We start from the raw sequence: 17,076 nt of genomic DNA on the forward strand, positions 1-17,076 counted from the left end.
GGACGACATGTACGTGGTATTCCCATGCCACTTCTATTTTTTCATACCTACTGTACGGAAACATCCGTCTGATTGATTGAGGATAGCCTGTAGATTCTTAATGAGGCCGTTGAGAAAAGCGTAAATTTGGTGTGATTTCCTGGGTGGAAAGTACCCAATTTCTACTCTACAGTACGTACCCTTTCCCCCTCATTTCCACACCTTGGGGCAAGTACCACACCCGGACTTGAGCCAAGTGAGCTGGGGTTGGCTCGCACGTTCCGCGTCACACAAAAACAAAAAAGCCACAAGCCTCCAGCTGCCAGTTGAGCCAGCTGAAATCCCAAACTGGAATCGACTGTCAGCGTCCATTAGCAGGTGTCTGCAATTTATGAGGTATCCGCGCTACCGCGCAAGGCACACCCTAGCCCAGCTGCATCGTCTTCATGGACTCAACTGGCCCGCCCGCATTGGCACCCGCTAACCTGGCAGCCCAGGACTCTCACTACCGGTATCTACCTACCTAGGTAGAAAGCATTGGCGACCTTTGTAACGTCGTATGAGGCTTTGTGCTCCCTCTTGGATTAGCTGGCGTAACAATGGGCATTCCACTCTATTAGGTTAATTCTAGGCATAAGAGAAGAGTGTGTGCCCCTGGTCTTGCGTTTGTACTAAGCACATCTTAAGGCAGTAGCCGAACTACTCAAGTTTGCCCAGCTAGCTTAGTTGCAAAGTGTACGTGTACTGTAGTAACAGCAAGATGCAGCAGGCCTCAACTGTCAGGCCAAGAGAGGCGGCACTGTTTTCTTGCCTTGACCCACAAGACAGGCGCCACTGGCAGCGTTTGCCTCTCCAACTCTCTTACGTACAGTTGTTATTAGGTTTTTTTTTTTTCGTATCTTTCTATTTATTCTAATTTAGCTCTAGTATACTTGCAGCGGAAGGAATGCGAAACTTGTGAAAAGTACATAACAGCAAGAGACAGTCCCAAAGCCACCCAGAGAAGAAAGCAGTCGATCGAGATCTGATGACTTTGGGAGTGCGCGGGTATGGCTACCAGGCCCGAGCAAGCCGTGGGATCGCCGCCCGTACTGGCGCACACTGGGCACAGGAATGAGTGGTTGATGCATCTTCAGGGTAGTATCCTGTCGATCCTTAGGTCTACAAGAATGTTACTTTTCTCTTGGACCCTACCGATCGACGGGTCGCAAACCCCCCCTTTTTTACTTGTCAAAACCCTTGATGGTCAGGGTCTCGTTGTTTTGTTTCGCCGTGTGTGTATCGGTTTACATACATTGCAGACTTGAGATGACTTCCAAACTCCGTGGAATTTTCTTCTTTAGCCAACGAATGTTCGAAAACTGGCACGGAACGGTGTAAGAATTCATGCAACGGAAAGGTCCCAAGGGAATCCGCATTGCAGAAAAACATCGTATCGTATACGGTTATACTTTTGAAAGGTGGGAATTCATGTCGTCTCCCCGATTTCCCTCAAAGGATACGATCAAACCCATGTGCGAAGCAATCACTACCACAGGTTCATTACAAATAAATTCTGTTCTCAGCATTGATCTGTTAGATTACAGCATCAGCCTCTAAATCGATCTGATCGGCCATTTTAAAGCCGTAAGGGAGCTGCAAACATAAATAGGAACAGGAAAGCTAGGCGAGTGAGAGAGTTTTGACATCGATATCACTCAGCACCATCCACCATCACCCAGATTCCCATTCCAAAACCAGGCACAAAATGATCCCTGTCACAAAGTCAAAATCGATGTTTGCATGCGCGCACGACATGCCCCACCAGGCCCCACACAAAGCACAACGTTCCATCCCTGGAAATGGAGAAAGGCGAACCAAGCATGGAGCATTTCCGCTATTCGCAACGAAGCGGCATCCCAGGCTGCCAGTACGAAGTAGTTTCCTTTACGGTTAACCTACCTTACTTACGGTACGTACCAGCAAGCTGCGGGCGGGGTTTCCGAAGGGCTAAGCTTTTCGGTCAGCACAGCTCAGCACGTGCGGTGAAGCATTCTGGTACCAGAGAGTCAGACGTCAAGAATAAATGAGAAATGCACTTATTCTTGCCGTCAAAGTTATGCAAAGCACATGCAAACAACCCAGGAAAAGAAAAGAAAAGCCACGGTAAGGAGTCGGCAAGTCGCGTGGCACAAAACTGATCCTATCGCAAAAAAAAGGGGTTTTCTTCTTTCTTGCTAACTCGATCTATCGCAAGGGGAACCAGGCAACACAAACACAGGTCTTGTGCATTTATTTATTCAGTACAAGGTAGTGCGCGGTATCGTCGGTGTGCGCACAGCGAAGATCCAGTGAAGAATAATGAGTGACTGTCACGCGTGCTGTTGGGCCGTTCACCCTATCCTTAACTAGCTTAAATGTGATGAAGGCGTCTTGTCTAGACGTGAAAGGGGTTTTTTCTGACTAAATGGATTCAATTACCTGAAGCAAATAGGTAGCTTGGCAGGTAATCACCCCCGTTCACAAACATTGGTCGGCTTGGTTGGTTGGACCACTGCCTTCATTATGTTGATTTTGCTATGATGAATGGAGTGCTTGGCAAACTGCCCAGCCAGGCCAACCTCACACTACTACTGATCCGCTACTATCTGGGATTATAGTAGCTCAATCATAACCAACAAGGCCAACCCAACCTGTATCCCTAGTCGGCGCCGTTCCAAGCTTGCTCAGGGTTGTCAACTCGGTCGTTTCAGGGGACTTTCTCATTAGTAAAACTTGTTGCAAAGCCACTCTACACTTTGTGGAACCCCAAGGAACCACTTCATGCCCAGCACCAACAAAAAATACAACAGAAAAAAAAAAGGAAGAAAAAAAGAACAAGCCCCAAAAACCCTTTCGCGTGGAGTCCAGCACACAGGAGAAAAAAAAGATGGCGAGAGCCATTCCTTTGGGCCGACCCTACGGAGGATTAATCAGGAAAAAGCCATGTTGTGGCAAGGCCTTTCGGTGGTTTGCCTTGGACGCGTAACAGGATTACTCGGCACAAAAGACCACAAGCCCAGCCTCATATTCGAGGACGGCCGACATTTGGTCAGAAAACTGACCGAGTACTAAGAACGCCCAGAAGAAGAAAATTGCGGGATTTGCCGTTTGTCTAGTATTTTATTTTTTGTTTTCTTTTTTTTTTTATTGTGGTGCTGTTAAATTTCCTTGTAAAATCACTTGGCCCGGATCCATCCCCAGGATCCCCAGGGTGTGGTTTGTGCGACTTAGATGGGAATACCCCTGCGAGAAGTGTTGGTCAAAGAGCCTAAGCTTTTAAAGGGGGAGAGAAATAGAAAAAAAAAAAAGAGGAGCGGGTTGAATCCGCAGTGACGATAATCTTGTGGCTGCGCGTGGCATGATATACTAGAACTTCTTAGTTCTCTGACCCCCTGTTCTAATTCGCGGCTTCTTCCGTCTACAGCCTGTGTACAGCCTGTGCATCCAGCGGAGCAGATGCGCCGGTCAATGCGGAGCCTGACTTGACTGCATAAATTTTGACCCTACATTTGATTGACGGATTGCAACGGCTGTCAAGAGAGAGAAAAAAAAAACAAAGGACAAAGCAGGTGGATCTGGACTCTGCTTCCCAAAAAGTTTGTTAAGACGTATGACAACAGTGTTAGTAGACGATAGGGTTTCCAGTAACAGTCTGTGTCTAACCTAAATGATGAGATCCAAATGATGAAATATGGGACACAAGAACGCCATCCCAACATGCCAAGATCCTACCCTCCACAACACGATACAATGAACACTGTAGATCCCTCTCAAACCCAAAAGCCAAAACACAAGCGTCTCCGCCGTAACACATACAGTACAGCCAGTACCTCAGCTCAATCACAGGTCCCCACGTCTCCTCTTGGGCGGGTACTTAATCCACGGCGCACAGTTTGTCGCGTCTCTGCCGGTCGGGGGCGCGGGGACAAACTCTCCCGTCTGGAGGCTGCCCTTGACGTAGTAGACGAACCAAGCCTCGTTGAGCACGTCGCCCTTCCTGTGCCTGTTGCCTCCCCTGCATCGCAGCGCGACCTTGCCGCCGCCCAGGTACTCGGCCAGCGCCTTTTGCACGTCGACGAGCGGGTAGCGCTTGCGTGCGTGCGGCACGATGCCGGCGCGCTCGAGCGCCGTGTACGTGTCAAGCGTCTTGAAGAGCGCGACCGCGCGAGTAAAGTAGTCCACCACCGCCATCTCGCCGGGGCTTGCTACCGCTGCTTCCTCCGACTTGCTGCAAGAGGATGAGGATGATGGCGTCGAGTAGCACGCCGGCGCAAGCGTGTTGATGCAGGTCCCGTGCTTGTTCCACTCGTGCTCCCACAGGTGGTCGTTGGTACCCCGGTCCGCGACCCAGTATCGGTTCATGAAGGAGACGAGGTCTGCCTGACCGTGCGCGTGAAGGATTTCCGTGATGTTCCTGTACTGCGGTGCGATGTTGCAGAACTGCTCGTAGCCGCCGTTACACAGATCTGGCCTGTGACCGAAATCGGACATTAGTTACATTTGCTTATCAAAAAGTAGATTAGATAGGTGAATAGCAAAGGACATACCATAGACCATGGATCGTCCAGTCCTCATCAGAACCACCTTCGTGAATGTCCTGATCCCAGAACTGAGTCAACATCAGCTGCCCGCCGGGGTGCACAAAGCAGCACGAATTGCCTGCGACGGGCGTGCTGTTGTGGCACGACATGGGGCCGTCGATCGGGCAGACTGGTGCACCGGTGAGCGGCGAGTAGTGACATTGCTGTTGCTGGACGCCGGTGTTTCCGGCAACGGCCGAGCCGGAGTCGAATGGGTTCGCGATTCCACCGAGCGGGACTTGGGAGAAGATGTTGCCCGCGTAGGCGAGGAGAGCCCGGATGGACTGTTGGGGTGCCATCGTATTACTTGTTGCTACGCAAGTATCTTGTTTGTTTACTAGTTGTGATACGAATGATTCTAATGATGAATGGGATTTTTAAGGATGACTTTTATAGGAGTAAGGTTGGATGATTGAAGGAAGTTGAGGTTCCGACGATGACGATGCAGCAGGTGACGCTCCAGGGATTGTTAGGGGTCGGATGCCTCAATGGGCCGCGCTTGGCCGGTCAGCTCTCCACTCAACCACCCGAGCATGGGGGTTTCAAGCTGTTTAATTGGTCAGCCGTACCACTTATCACAGCTTCCCCGGGTTCCACCTTCGCTTGGCGATTTAGATCGGGTGAGCAGCTGAGCTGAAGCAATGCTGATACCGCCTGCGTGGTTGCCTAGGAAATTGAATGTAGAAGAACAACGACTTTGTGTATTCACTCAATTGTGGCTTTGCCTGGGAATCTCACTTTGTCAAATATTACAACGGAAAGTAGGGAAGCTTGGATTAATATGTTCACTATTGATTTAATTGTGGCCCTTTTAAACCAACTGTCGGCACCAAGGTCGATCAAAACGTCAGGAACACGCACGCTAGCTATGAAACAAACTCCACCAAATGCTACCCACCACAGAATGGATATCTGTCTATCGTCTAATTGAACAAAATAAAGTCTTACCTCGACGAGCAATTCAGACAAACTTCACCTCGTCGAAAAGTCCTGCCCTCGCCTGCACAAGACTGGACAACTCGAATAGGAAAGCCTGCAATACCAGAACGTTGGTGAGGACGTGCGACACCGATACCGTCTTGGCAGCCTGCTCCTCCTCCGCAGCCCGAGTGGCCTCTTCTGCGTCTGCTTCCTCCTCCTCTTGTCGTCTCGATTCAGAGGCTCCATCCGAATCCGGCGAGGGCGCCATGTTCCGCTGTCCATGCTCCAACTGGCGTTCCTCGTCCTCATCATCGTCTTCACCAGATACTACCCCCTGCGGTGGGGGCGCGCCAGCTTTCGCCCCAAAATCCAGCGGGATAGGGGCGACCCCGCCGGTTCTGCCTTTGCCGGGAACGACTGCTAGCGTCACTCTTCTCGCTAGAATTTGCTGATCTACGGCTCGGAAAGCCTCAATCTGGCTGGCGATGGCAGGGTCGGTCGTTGCGGACAACGCAGGCGAGTTTGCTTGGTGTGCACCGCTCCTCGGCGTGCCCACACCGTCGTAATTCACTGGAAACTCCCTCGGCGGCACCATGCATACCTGTCTGCTCGTAGGCGTGGCCGCTCCGTATCCGCCCGACATTCCGCCACTCTGCTGTTGCATTCTCTCCTGCTGTGTGTCCGGCGTGGGCGACCCGGTCAGGCCCCGCATAATGCTCTCCTTGCGCCCTCTGGGGCTCCCACTCCTGCTGCTGGGGCTGCCCAGCTCTGCCATGATGCGCTGCGCGAAGCCTTCTAGAGCAGAAGGCCTCTCTGCGCTACTGGCACGTTGTTGTGAGGGTCGTGGTGTCATGGGTGTCTTTGCACCACTGTTAGACCGGTTCAGGACTGGGGGTTGTTGGGGTACAGAAGCACCTGATGCGCCAGCTGTCTGAAATGCCTCGCGGCGCTGTTGCAAGAGCTCGTCAAATCGAGGGATGCTCTCCCGGTAGGCCTCTACCTGGTCTGCTAGCATCTGTAAGGTCGACATGAGCCGGGGCAAGCTGTTGAGGCTCCACTTTGGGCGGCGACGACATTGTCGCATGCTTCTTTGTCGCTCTTTCTCTGCATATTCGGCTGATTCGGGATCTAGAGGCGGCTTGTCGCCGTCTTGCATTATCTCCAAGTCGTCGTCGTCATTCTCGTCGTATTTGTATGCGTCTGGGTGCCGCAGCAACCATCCTTCGACACATGTGAATCCGCAGACTGCCAGATCAAACAGAACATCGGTGGCTGAGAGGTTTGTTTCAACGGGATTGATGAAGAAAGTCTCTAACAAATCTAGAATCCCGTTCAACAACGGGTCATCCGCTCGAATGGTGTGCTTTTGCACATCCTGCGGCGCTCCTGGCAAACTATCCGACGGGATAGCAGGTAGGTCGTGGTTATTCGTCGACGTCTTTGGCGCAACAAGCTTCAACGAACAAGGATGGCTCTCAAGCCTGATGACGGCATCGCGCAAAACATCTTCGTAGACGGCGTCAAAGTTGTCCTGACCTCCAATGCCCCCAGCAAGAGACATGAAGAAATCGACTTCCTGTTTGTGTGCACCCACTGTCCTTCGCGGGGTTGTAGAGAAGACAGGTTCAGTGCGCAATAATGTTGCCGTTGCATAGCGATGGTGCCGGCGGAGAATGGCAGATACCAGTTGCAGTGTCACGTGGATTGTCTGGTGGCTGTGTGATCGCAGACAGGCCAGCATCAAATCGACAAGATTGTACAGAAGCGGGTCAGCTGCCTCCTCGACCTGTGCAGCTAACATGGTGGCCAGATCCATGGACTTGCGCTTTCGCGCCGCGCTGACGGTACCAGGTTCGGAGGCTACCTTGCCTGTACCCAGGGCATCTGGAAGAGCCAGGAGATAATGGAGGATTAGATTAATCATGTCGGGATGATCCAAAGATTCGAGAATACGACGAAGGTAGGTGAGCACGGCGACGGACGAGCCGCCATCTAGATCCGATGACTCGAGAAGGGAAGGGTATCTGACGGTCGGTGTTAGTCGTGAATGACATTGAGACTGGGATCGCATGCGACTTACAATAACTGCTGAAGAAAAATGACCTGAAAATGTTCCAAAAGTGTGCTCTTGACCTCGACCGATCTACAATGGTTGAGGACATCCTGCCAGAAGAGCAGATGTGATAGAAAGGTATCGAGATGTGCCATAAACTCCGACGAGCAAGAGCTGACAATCTCATAAGTTGACCTCGGATGCTGATAGTCGGAGAGAGCAAGGACTGGGGGCAAGCAGTCTGCTGGGTGGTCCACGACAAGCTTACGGCTCAGCTGGCTATACAGCGCGCCCAACCCAGTAGCCATGAGGGTTGAAAGGTCGCTTTCCACGATCCATTGCTCCAGCGCAACTGAGCTCGAGGCCGACTCGATGATGTAAAGTAACCCGGTCCGCGCAAAGTCTCCCACCTTGCCTTCGACGTGGATGTAGTCAACCAAGAGGTAAAAGAGCGGAAAGTCCTGCTTCTGAGTTCTCCCCGCAAACTTCTCGTGGCTATCCTCGGCAGCTCCTTGCTGCCGCTGGGACCGTTCTGGTAACTGTGATTTGAACCAAGCAGGAAGTACTGTATCCGGGTACAATCTGATCTTGGTGGTAATGTTGAAGGCCAGCTCCACAACTCTTATTTCTGTATCTGAAGCAAGCGGCACGCTGTTTGGGCCGGTGATGCGGACCAAAAGGTTGGTTAAACTCGTAGCAAAGGCATCACTTTCGTAAAAGGCTTCCTCCTCGCTCTCGATCAGGGTGGAAAAGAACTGCACGGCTTCCCGTACGATCCATTCACTGTATGAAGTCGTTGCAATCTTGGCGATGGGCACATAAATCTGCTTGGAAGCGGCAAAAGATATACATGGATGCGGGAGCGGACGTCGGGTCTCGTCGGCGAGGATGTTGGTGAGCTGCTGAAGTCGGAGCTCTATGGCTTCGGCAGCCTCGTCATCTCGAGATAGGTTGGGGGTATTCCTCCATATTTGCTATGTAGTGAAAAAGAAAAAGGTCGTCAATATCTCTGGGAAAGCTCAACATGCAGGGCGGTGTATGTCGGAGGGGATCGTCGAGCTTGAAGAAGAAAGAAATCCGTGAATGGAGCATACCAGCATCTGCCCATATTCCTTCTCAAATCGATGAAGTCGCCGGATCGGGTCACTGGCTTGGTCTCGCCGGGGGCTGCTCGTAGAGAGCGGGGTGTGTGCTAGCAATCGCGACCACTAAGTAAAAGTTAGCCATCGAGGTTCTCGCAACCCTTTGGGAAGCATGCTGCTGCAACTTACGAAATCCATTTTGACGAAGCCACCGGCGGCATCGCGCTCACTACTCATTCAATTCCTGTGCCAAGAGAACAAAAGCTCCGGGGATTAATTGTGAGAACTTGCCAAAGAGGTGTTGCGACAAATGCCTAGTGGTAGAAGCTAGCGCATGAATCTAAGTGTTTCGGGCTTCCAGGCTGAGCCGGGCATCCACCGGACCGGAATGTTAAATTGGCCCCACTTTCAGTTGACACTCGCGCCGTGGATAAGTGACGGGAGAGCTCCGGCCGGGTGGGGTTTGGTCGTTGTGTCGTATCGTATTGGAATTCAATTTGTGAATTCCAGCCATCATCAAAATATTCCCACGCATTTGTTTAAAAACCAACGTTTTGAAATCAGCTTGGTTTGAAAGAGGTTGATGCCAGAATAGCCAGTTGATTGACCATTGTGCATTCAACCAAACCGTCTTCCTTTGCTAAATTTAATCATTTGCTAAACAGACCAGGTTTGTTTTTATCTTAGACCAAGAATCTCGATGTTGTGGTCGCTTCAAATAAAAATCTCGAAAGCATCCGAACAACCGTCAAATCCCACGTGGTAGACTGACATTCGAATGAAAGCCGCCATTAACGTACCGGATGTTCTTCCGTACCTTACCATACCAGCGAACAAGGGACCAAATCTATCAGTACAAAAATGTGAGCCTACTCGGTTTAAACTACGGTAAAGGCAACATCCGACGAACTTGCTGTACAAACTCATGTGCCGTCGTTTGGTTTTACCACAGACGAAGCCTGGGATGTTGCATATGCGCTAGTATAATACCCAGTAGTATGCACTGCCAGCAAGCATTCTAGTGGATGTTTCCTGCCGCACCAAGAACGCCCCCGCAGCTTTGAGTCACCATGGGCGGCTAACTGCAGCAAAAAGCACAATAGCTCCACGATCCTAGCAAAATTGCTCCTGCGTTAGTATACCCTTCCCCTGCTCCCATGCTTTTATGTGTAAAGTATTTGCAGTTTTCCACCCGGGGAGCAGGCATTATTTGTACACCGCTGCACAGCAAAAGAGTCATCGAGTGGCACCCTGGAGATGGACCTTGAATGAACTTGGCCCCGTTTGCCACGTGCTTCAATGGTCGTGGTTCGCCAGAATGGAAGAAAGCTGCTTGAACAATGAGCTTTACCCTCGCCGAGAAATGGCGGCCTTTTGTGAATTTCTCTCGTACCCAAGCCCGATCTTCAATTGGGGCTAGGCGTGGGACTCCATGGCCAATCATGTCCCAGAAGTGGCTTGCGAACTCGAGGTAGGGGTGGTCTGCAGGGGAAACTCGTCTGGTTCGCGAGGTACGCGCCCCGCGCTTCGGTATCCTCCAATATCAGGGCTAGAAAGGTGGGCGTCGACGAGATACAGAGTAGACTGCAGACAGACATGTGCTACCAATCTCTGGGCGCCCTCGTGCGTCCCTTTTATTGCACTTGGCCGCCATATTTGTGCTCCGTCAATCGCCTCTTCTCTTTTCTCCTCTTTCAGACAGCCCCCTTTGCACCTTTTGGGTATACTGAACTGTTGGTTTGCATTGATCTCCTGCATTGAAACCTGTTTGCGGACATAGACAAAAAGTCCTCTTAGTTGCTTGGCCTTTTCCCCAGCGAATAATCTAATGCAATCTTGCTTGATTACATGCTTCAACATCTCCCAGTGGAGTCCACCTTAACCTACACACCTTCAAGTCATACTGTCTCCGAAAGTTGACTTTTGGCTGTTTACACTTCGCCCACCATGGGCTTCTTCGGTTTAAACAGGAGCAAGAAAACTCCTGCCCATACGGAGCCATCACTTAAATCAGCAGCACAGCCGTCACTCAAATCAGCAGCAGCACAATCGCCTCCTCCTCCATACACGAGGAAGCCGATGGTGCCTACAACATTGGCACCGGGAGCTGCAGCTCAACCAATCCGACCTCAGACTGCTTCACGGCCACCAGTAACCTCCTATCCTCGGACGGCCACTCCTGTTCCGCTTCAGCCCCAACCTCAACCTCAACTTCAACCTCAATGGCACCAGCAACTGCCAGTCCCCGGGTCCGTCCCAGCCAGGCCTCGATCATCTGCAGGGACCACATGTCTCACTATCCCATCGAGCTGGGTCACTTCCTATCCCCCATCATCCTACCAGTTTGGAGACCCGCGCCAGCATGGCCATCACCAGCAACCGATTGTGGTGAACCAGTACTATCTTGGTCAACAACTCCCTGTTGTCCACCGCCCGGCCTATGGCTGCGCCACTGCCAATAGTGTCGTAAACATTGGCAACTCGGTTGTCGACATGGCCAATGGATGCCTGCCAGCTAGCTTTCAGGTCCGCCACCTCCCGCACAACCTTGATGATGGCCTTCCGGCTTGGCATGGCTACAGCTCCCAGCTTCTCAACCAGAGCGCAGCTGCGTGCGACCGCCTTGGCCAAAGACTTAACAGCGTATTGACCCTGATTGATGGGGATCAATGTAAGGGTAATGAGCGGGAGCTCTTCATGATAAACCCGCAAGTTCCAGGCACTGTGTCGCCGCCAGTCACCAAAGCGGAGGTAGCTTCCAAGAAGATGGCTAGACCCAGCAGCAAGTCCGGGGATAAGACATCTAAACGATCCAGTCGGATGAGCTCACCGGATAAGAATTCCAAGGGGCAGACCACAGCCATAGCAGCCAGTGTTATGACGGGTGACTATTTTTCCAAGGTGGAGTTGTATGCCAACTCCAAGCTGCCAATGGACCTACCTGCCCTGAAGCTGTGAGTCTTGTGTTTTTTTTTTTTTTTTTTTTTTTTTTTTTTTGAATGCAGTCTCTACTATTTAAACGGGCCTTTATGAATTTCCACCAACTGACAATACGTCAACAGCTACATGCCCACCTGGCCAATTCTCTGCCTCGCAGCGCAGTACTCGGAGCGCGTTTACGCCCGCCCGCGTGGCGCCGAGATGGACACACACGTCGACGCCGACTGGCGCACGGGAGCCAAAGCTATGGTGATCAAGTCGGTTCCCATGGACCACATGAATACCATTGTCTTTGCCATTCGTGGCAGTGCCTCCTTTATGGATTGGGCAGTCAATCTCAACACAGCGCCTACCTCACCTATGGACTTCCTCGACGATCCGGGCAACTTTTGCCACGCCGGTTTTCTGTCTGTTGCCCGCAAGATGATCGCCCCTGTGGCCGCCCGCCTCAGAAAGCTGCTGGAGGAGGACCCCGGCCGCAGCACATACTCCCTACTATTGACGGGCCACAGCGCCGGCGGGGCCATTGCGGCTTTGCTGTACGCCCACATGAAGAATCAAGTCGTGAGTTCGGAGCTCTCGAACCTCGCAGGATGTTTCCGCCGCATCCACTGTGTCACCTTTGGCGCTCCGCCAGTCAGCCTCCTGCCCTTGGCTCCTCTTGACTCGGACAAGAAGAGCCTTTTCTTGAGCTTCGTAAACGAGGGTGATCCCGTGGCGCGGGCCGACATGGCGTATGTCAAGAGTCTGCTGGAGCTGTTTGCTGCCGCTGCGCCCACAAAAAGCAAAGAAAAAGATGGCAGCAAATCAAAAAGCGGCAACAGCAGCAGCAGCAGCAAATCAGACAAGGATAAGAAGCGCTCATCCTCGTCTACCGCATCCGTATCCAGCAAATCTTCTTCGACGTCGGAGAAGAAGAAGGCGTCGTCCTCGAAACCTACCTGGAAGCTCCCGCCCAGTACGCTCAGCAACGCAGGGAGGATCGTGGTCCTGCGGTCGGGCGACCCGAAGCGGGCAAAGAAGGCGTGCAGCGACCGGCGCACGGTAGAGGAGCGGCTGAACGAGGGCGTGGTCGCACAGATTGTGACGGATCAGCAGCTGCGCGCCGTCGTGTGGGGTGATCCGGCGGCGCACCTGATGCGGCTGTATTCCGGTCGGATCGAGACGCTTGCCGTTGGTGCTGTCACTGCGAGGGATCATTAATGAAATGTGGTGATGATTTTTGTGTTTCTGTTTTTTTTTTTATTGTGCTTTCTTGTTTCATGTTGGCTGATGCTTTTCTTGGTGTTGGTGCGACGACGACGATTATGTCTTATGATCCGTTATGACTTTGATACCTGGCCTAACGAGCCGTTTTCTTCTTCTTCTTCTCTATTCTATGTTTGAGAGTACATATAAAACTTGGGGAATATCCAGATCCATGCTGAAAACCCGCTGTTCTATAATTTATTCATGACGAAAAAGAAGTTCCTTGTGACTAGGTGCTGTTGGTTATGGCAAAGGCATCCGCTCCAAAGTTTCGCAGGCCTCTCTCACAGCGGTAGACAAATACTCAACATTCTTGAAAGAAAAGACGTTGAAGTGATGTCCCGGTATGTCGACCACCCTCACCAACCAGTCCTTCCTGTACCGATCCCACTGTAGAGACTTATCCGACCGCGCCAGATCGACCCGCGCAACGCCGTCACCCTCCATCGGGACGGGGTCGACGGCCCTTAGGAGGATAGCAGGCGGCGGCGGGCTGTGGTCCTCCCAAGCCGGCATCTCCCACTTGGAAACCATTTCCGACGCGTCGGCAAAACACCTCGTCACCTTGTCCTTCGTCTCCTGCTTGGTCGTGGGCGTGAAGACGTGCTGCGACGCCACGGCCTGGATGGTGGGCATGTTGCGGCCGCCCGACGGCTGCACCCACGTGAGCGGGCAGACGCTGTCGATCATGACGAGGCCCACGACCCTGAGAGCGCGATCTCCCCGGAGCACCTTGGCCATCTCGAGCGCGACCAGGCCGCCCAAGCTCCAGCCGCCCAGGATGATCCTCCTCCCCCTCTTGGCGGCGGCGGCGCCGGCACCGTCGGACTCTTCAAAGGCGCCCCGCAGCAGCCGCACGTAGTGTCGAGCCATCTCGGGGATTCCACCGGGCAGCCAGGACCGGCCGGTGTGGAAGTTTGGGTTGGCGATGCCGATCACCCGCCGGCCCAGCAGCGGGTCGATGCAGTGGTAGTTGAAGACGGTGCCGCCGCCGTCGTGCACCAGCACCAGCGGCGTCAGCGCATCATCTGGCGTTCCGGGCACTGGGTCCTCGATCAGACAGGGGTTTTCGTCCCACATGGCCAGGAAGGTTTGGGGGATTTTTGCGATGGCAGTTCTGTAGGAAGGGTATGGTTGTGTTGTGCTGAGTATTTTTCTTTGGGCAACGCCACGTGTGGGGGTTTAAGTTGGGATATTGAGTTTGGTTTTCTTGATGGATCTGGGTTTTGATTGTTCAGTGAGCTCAATCTGACCGTCACCACATCTCAAAAGTAGGATCAATGAAGAAGTTTGCGGTTCAGTATTCGATATGCCCTCAAAAAAAATTCGCTGGTTCAACCAGATCATGCCAGACTTAACTTGGGGGACTTTGGTCAAAATTACCGCGATATCCCTGAGTCTAGCAACCAACAAAGTTTCAACGTTGCATGCCCGGGGCTTCCCGTCATCAGCGTTTGCATGTTTGTCTCCGACTATCCGGCCCCTCCATGCCTTGGGCCAAGCCGAGTCAGCTTCTGCTGCATGGTAAGCCCTTGTTAATGCAGACTCGCCGGTGGGAGCCTTGTTGTTGCTTAAAGGGGGGTCCGTTTGTTTGACGCCTTGGTCGTTGAAAGGGAGGCTTACCCCACCTTCCTATTGCGTGAATCCCCAAATCCACCCCCCAACCTCCCAAGCCACACCATAGCGACGCGCCGAGCGTTGTCAGGCTTGACGCGTTCCCCTCACTGTCCCCCTCTTGTTTGATGTTTGCATTTCTTTGACTTTACAGAATTAACCAGCATTGGTCGTATACGACGATCATAACCAATATGGCACATTAGTATGCCGAAGATACCTTGAATCTACTTCTTGCTCATAGTACTATCGCGGTGATCTTTGGTTTATACCGCCCGGGCCTGTTGATGTCTCTGGAGCTGTCTTAACCATGACATCGCATTGACCAGTCGTCTCACCCTTGAAAGTCGAGAGCTGAAACGCCTCTGGCAAAGAAAAGATAGCAGTCCGACTACGCAGACAGACAGGCACCTTATCCCATAGTAAAAAAAAACCGTAACGTGTGGGAACCGAATACCCAACCCGTAATACGGGTAGAGAAGAACAATGGCAGCCAAAGGCCTGTCTAGCAGTCGCTGGGCTGCCGCCAGATCGAGCTCGGTACCAGCCACACGAACCAGCAACTATGCGCCGCCACCTACAGAAAGCCTACATCGTGCCGCGGTTGACGCTCCGATCAAATCTCCTCCGCCACCACTGAGCCCTCTTCCGGCCCTCAACTCGGGCATCCAAGTTCCCAACCCAAAGACGTCGTCCGTCGTCCCCTTAACGGTCAGCCAAAAGGAGGCCCCGCGAGCCGAGTCCGAGCTGTCGCGATACTTGCGCATAGTGCGGCGGATGAAATGGAAGCTGCCCTTTTTGGCACAGGGTTACCGGCAGGCCACGGATCCGACGAGTCCCGACTTTGCCGATGCGGACATGATGTTCAGGCTTGACTTTTTTGAATACTACATGCTGCTGGAGCGCGCGCTGGTGCATCTTCAGGCGGTATTCAACATTGTTATAACGGGCAAGCTCAACGAATCCTCCTCTTCTTCATCTAACGGAACTGGACCGTACAAGCATCGGTACCACGCCAACGTTCTCGAGGCGTTGGACAGCACGGACAACCCCCTCCATGGCGCGTTGGGAAAAGGTGACGTGCGCCGAGCTCTCGGCAGGGCCAAGGATCTGAGGAATAGGTGGAAAAACGCCGATGATGCCAATAGGGATCAAGCTCCCAATCTGCCACTGGAGAGCTACGACCTGGAGAACATACTCACTACCGTCTATGGTGGTCTTGATCAGGCCTGCATTGTGGCGACCAATTACGTCAACGAGCTCAAGGCAATTGCTGCTGCTGCGGCCCGCGCCTCGGCCGCCGCGTATCCCAAGTTCAGCTGGGCCGACGAGATGGAGACGCCGACTCCTGGGAGGGAGGACCGCTCTGCGCCTTTTGAGGAATGGCCCAATCAGGAGAAGAGCAAGACGGACGAGGAGGCGGAGTGGCAGTTCATGTTTGATGCCATGGACTGGCAGGCCATATGATTGCACGCCTTCAGCCGATTGTGGTTGCGACTTTCTTCCATCCTTCTGATCGGGGGCCGAGCTCTTTACCACTACACGAAAAATTACTCTCCTTGCGTATTTGAAAGCGCAGCAAGCTATGCTTGAGTTAATGTTTGGATCCTATTTTCACGTTTTTCTTTAGGCAAATTGTCCGAATCAGCAAGCAAGCCTGTATTTCCCTGAAGGTTGACGATTGGTACATGGAGTGGGCGTTCAGGGGTTTTTGGATACTAATATCAAGTTATGGATACATCTTATGAATCATGGACTACGGCCTCAAGCAACGACGGCACGTATTTTAAAAGTTTAAAAGCATGCTCTTTTCTGACCTACTAATTCACCTGTTTCTGCCTAAGAACCGGCAAGACCTGCTGTTTACAGATGAAACCGTTTATAAAACATATTTCTGCTCACGGGCATGCTTTTTAAATCGTGTCAGATGACTACATAAACACAGGTTCTTATGCTCTGCCAAGGTTGATCTTGGCTCCTCCCGCCTCTAGATATTCTGGCAGATGTTGGTGTAGGCGGCGCGACTCCCCATTTCCCACGGCGCCGGCATCTACGAGAAAGTCGCAGTCGAGATCCTCTAGCTGCTGGAGAGCGTACAGGCAAACGGTAGCCACGGCCAGGAAAGGATGTAACTTGCTGCGCCCCAGGCCAAGAGGTGAAGTGGTGACCACCTTGACCGAGCAGACTCTCTAACCTTTTGCAGGGAAGTCTTTAGGCCGGCGATGACGACGCCACCAAGAGAGAAAGTTGAGAACTACATAGTACTAAGAATGGTGAATATGCAGGCTGAAGATAGACTCTAAACTGGCTGCGGACGGGATCGTATGAATGACCTAGCATTATACCAGTAAGTGGTGCTGCTGTTGAACTATGCATGTCTTCTTTTTCGTTGGAGATGGAACGAAAGCATGTTCTCAGCTTACGCTCATCTCATTGATTCGATAATTTTCACAGACAAACTCAGTCTTGCAGGGACAACCAGTGATCGACAGGCCCATGCGGCTCAATGGGGATTCCTGTAAACATGATGTTACCCGTGAAGATGGCACGCTCGAGACCCACAGAATCAGGCATTATAGCATGACATGTTAAAGATGGCTTTAAAAGAACAAACAACTCGCGGCATCACTAACAGTCG

General features: G+C 52.2%; 5 protein-coding genes across 5 annotated transcripts; 2 read left to right on the top strand and 3 right to left on the bottom strand.

The window, feature by feature from the left end:
* Positions 1-3,481: 3,481 nt before the first annotated feature.
* On the bottom strand, positions 3,482-5,005 carry PgNI_06474 (uncharacterized protein). The gene is made up of 2 exons (XM_031126498.1): positions 4,548-5,005; positions 3,482-4,471 (listed from the first exon to the last, which is right to left on the bottom strand). The coding sequence occupies exons 1-2, from the start codon at positions 4,877-4,879 to the stop codon at positions 3,841-3,843; spliced, it is 963 nt and encodes a 320-aa protein (XP_030982019.1). The 5' UTR covers positions 4,880-5,005; the 3' UTR covers positions 3,482-3,840.
* Positions 5,006-5,208: 203 nt separating this feature from the next.
* On the bottom strand, positions 5,209-8,988 carry PgNI_06475 (uncharacterized protein). The gene is made up of 4 exons (XM_031126499.1): positions 8,826-8,988; positions 8,649-8,762; positions 7,582-8,528; positions 5,209-7,525 (listed from the first exon to the last, which is right to left on the bottom strand). The coding sequence occupies exons 1-4, from the start codon at positions 8,871-8,873 to the stop codon at positions 5,542-5,544; spliced, it is 3,093 nt and encodes a 1,030-aa protein (XP_030982020.1). The 5' UTR covers positions 8,874-8,988; the 3' UTR covers positions 5,209-5,541.
* Positions 8,989-10,068: 1,080 nt separating this feature from the next.
* PgNI_06476 (uncharacterized protein) lies at positions 10,069-14,326 on the top strand (the record flags this gene model as incomplete). The annotated part of the gene is made up of 3 exons (XM_031126500.1): positions 10,069-10,259; positions 10,607-11,590; positions 11,699-14,326. 3 exons carry the CDS (start codon positions 10,069-10,071, stop codon positions 12,777-12,779), a joined length of 2,256 nt encoding a protein of 751 aa, XP_030982022.1. The 3' UTR covers positions 12,780-14,326.
* On the bottom strand, positions 13,068-13,904 carry PgNI_06477 (uncharacterized protein; the record flags this gene model as incomplete). Its single annotated transcript, XM_031126501.1, has 1 exon — positions 13,068-13,904. The coding sequence occupies one exon, from the start codon at positions 13,902-13,904 to the stop codon at positions 13,068-13,070; it is 837 nt and encodes a 278-aa protein (XP_030982023.1).
* Positions 14,327-14,924: 598 nt separating the features above from the next.
* PgNI_06478 (uncharacterized protein) lies at positions 14,925-15,905 on the top strand (the record flags this gene model as incomplete). The annotated part of the gene is made up of 1 exon (XM_031126502.1): positions 14,925-15,905. One exon carries the CDS (start codon positions 14,925-14,927, stop codon positions 15,903-15,905), a length of 981 nt encoding a protein of 326 aa, XP_030982524.1.
* Positions 15,906-17,076: the final 1,171 nt, after the last annotated feature.

Source organism: Pyricularia grisea, chromosome I, assembly GCF_004355905.1.
Source record: "Pyricularia grisea strain NI907 chromosome I, whole genome shotgun sequence".
NCBI lineage: Eukaryota > Fungi > Ascomycota > Sordariomycetes > Magnaporthales > Pyriculariaceae > Pyricularia > Pyricularia grisea.

Coding starts and splice junctions, on each gene's coding strand:
- PgNI_06474 (XM_031126498.1), bottom strand. CDS start 4,879: ATGGCACCCCAACAGTCCATCCGGGCTCTCCTCGCCTACGCGGGCAAC. Junction 4,472..4,547: donor TGGACGATCCATGGTCTATG/GTATGTCCTTTG, acceptor TTTCGGTCACAG/GCCAGATCTGTGTAACGGCG.
- PgNI_06475 (XM_031126499.1), bottom strand. CDS start 8,873: ATGAGTAGTGAGCGCGATGCCGCCGGTGGCTTCGTCAAAATGGATTTC. Junction 8,529..8,648: donor AGGAATATGGGCAGATGCTG/GTATGCTCCATT, acceptor TTCACTACATAG/CAAATATGGAGGAATACCCC. Junction 7,526..7,581: donor ATTTTTCTTCAGCAGTTATT/GTAAGTCGCATG, acceptor ACCGACCGTCAG/ATACCCTTCCCTTCTCGAGT.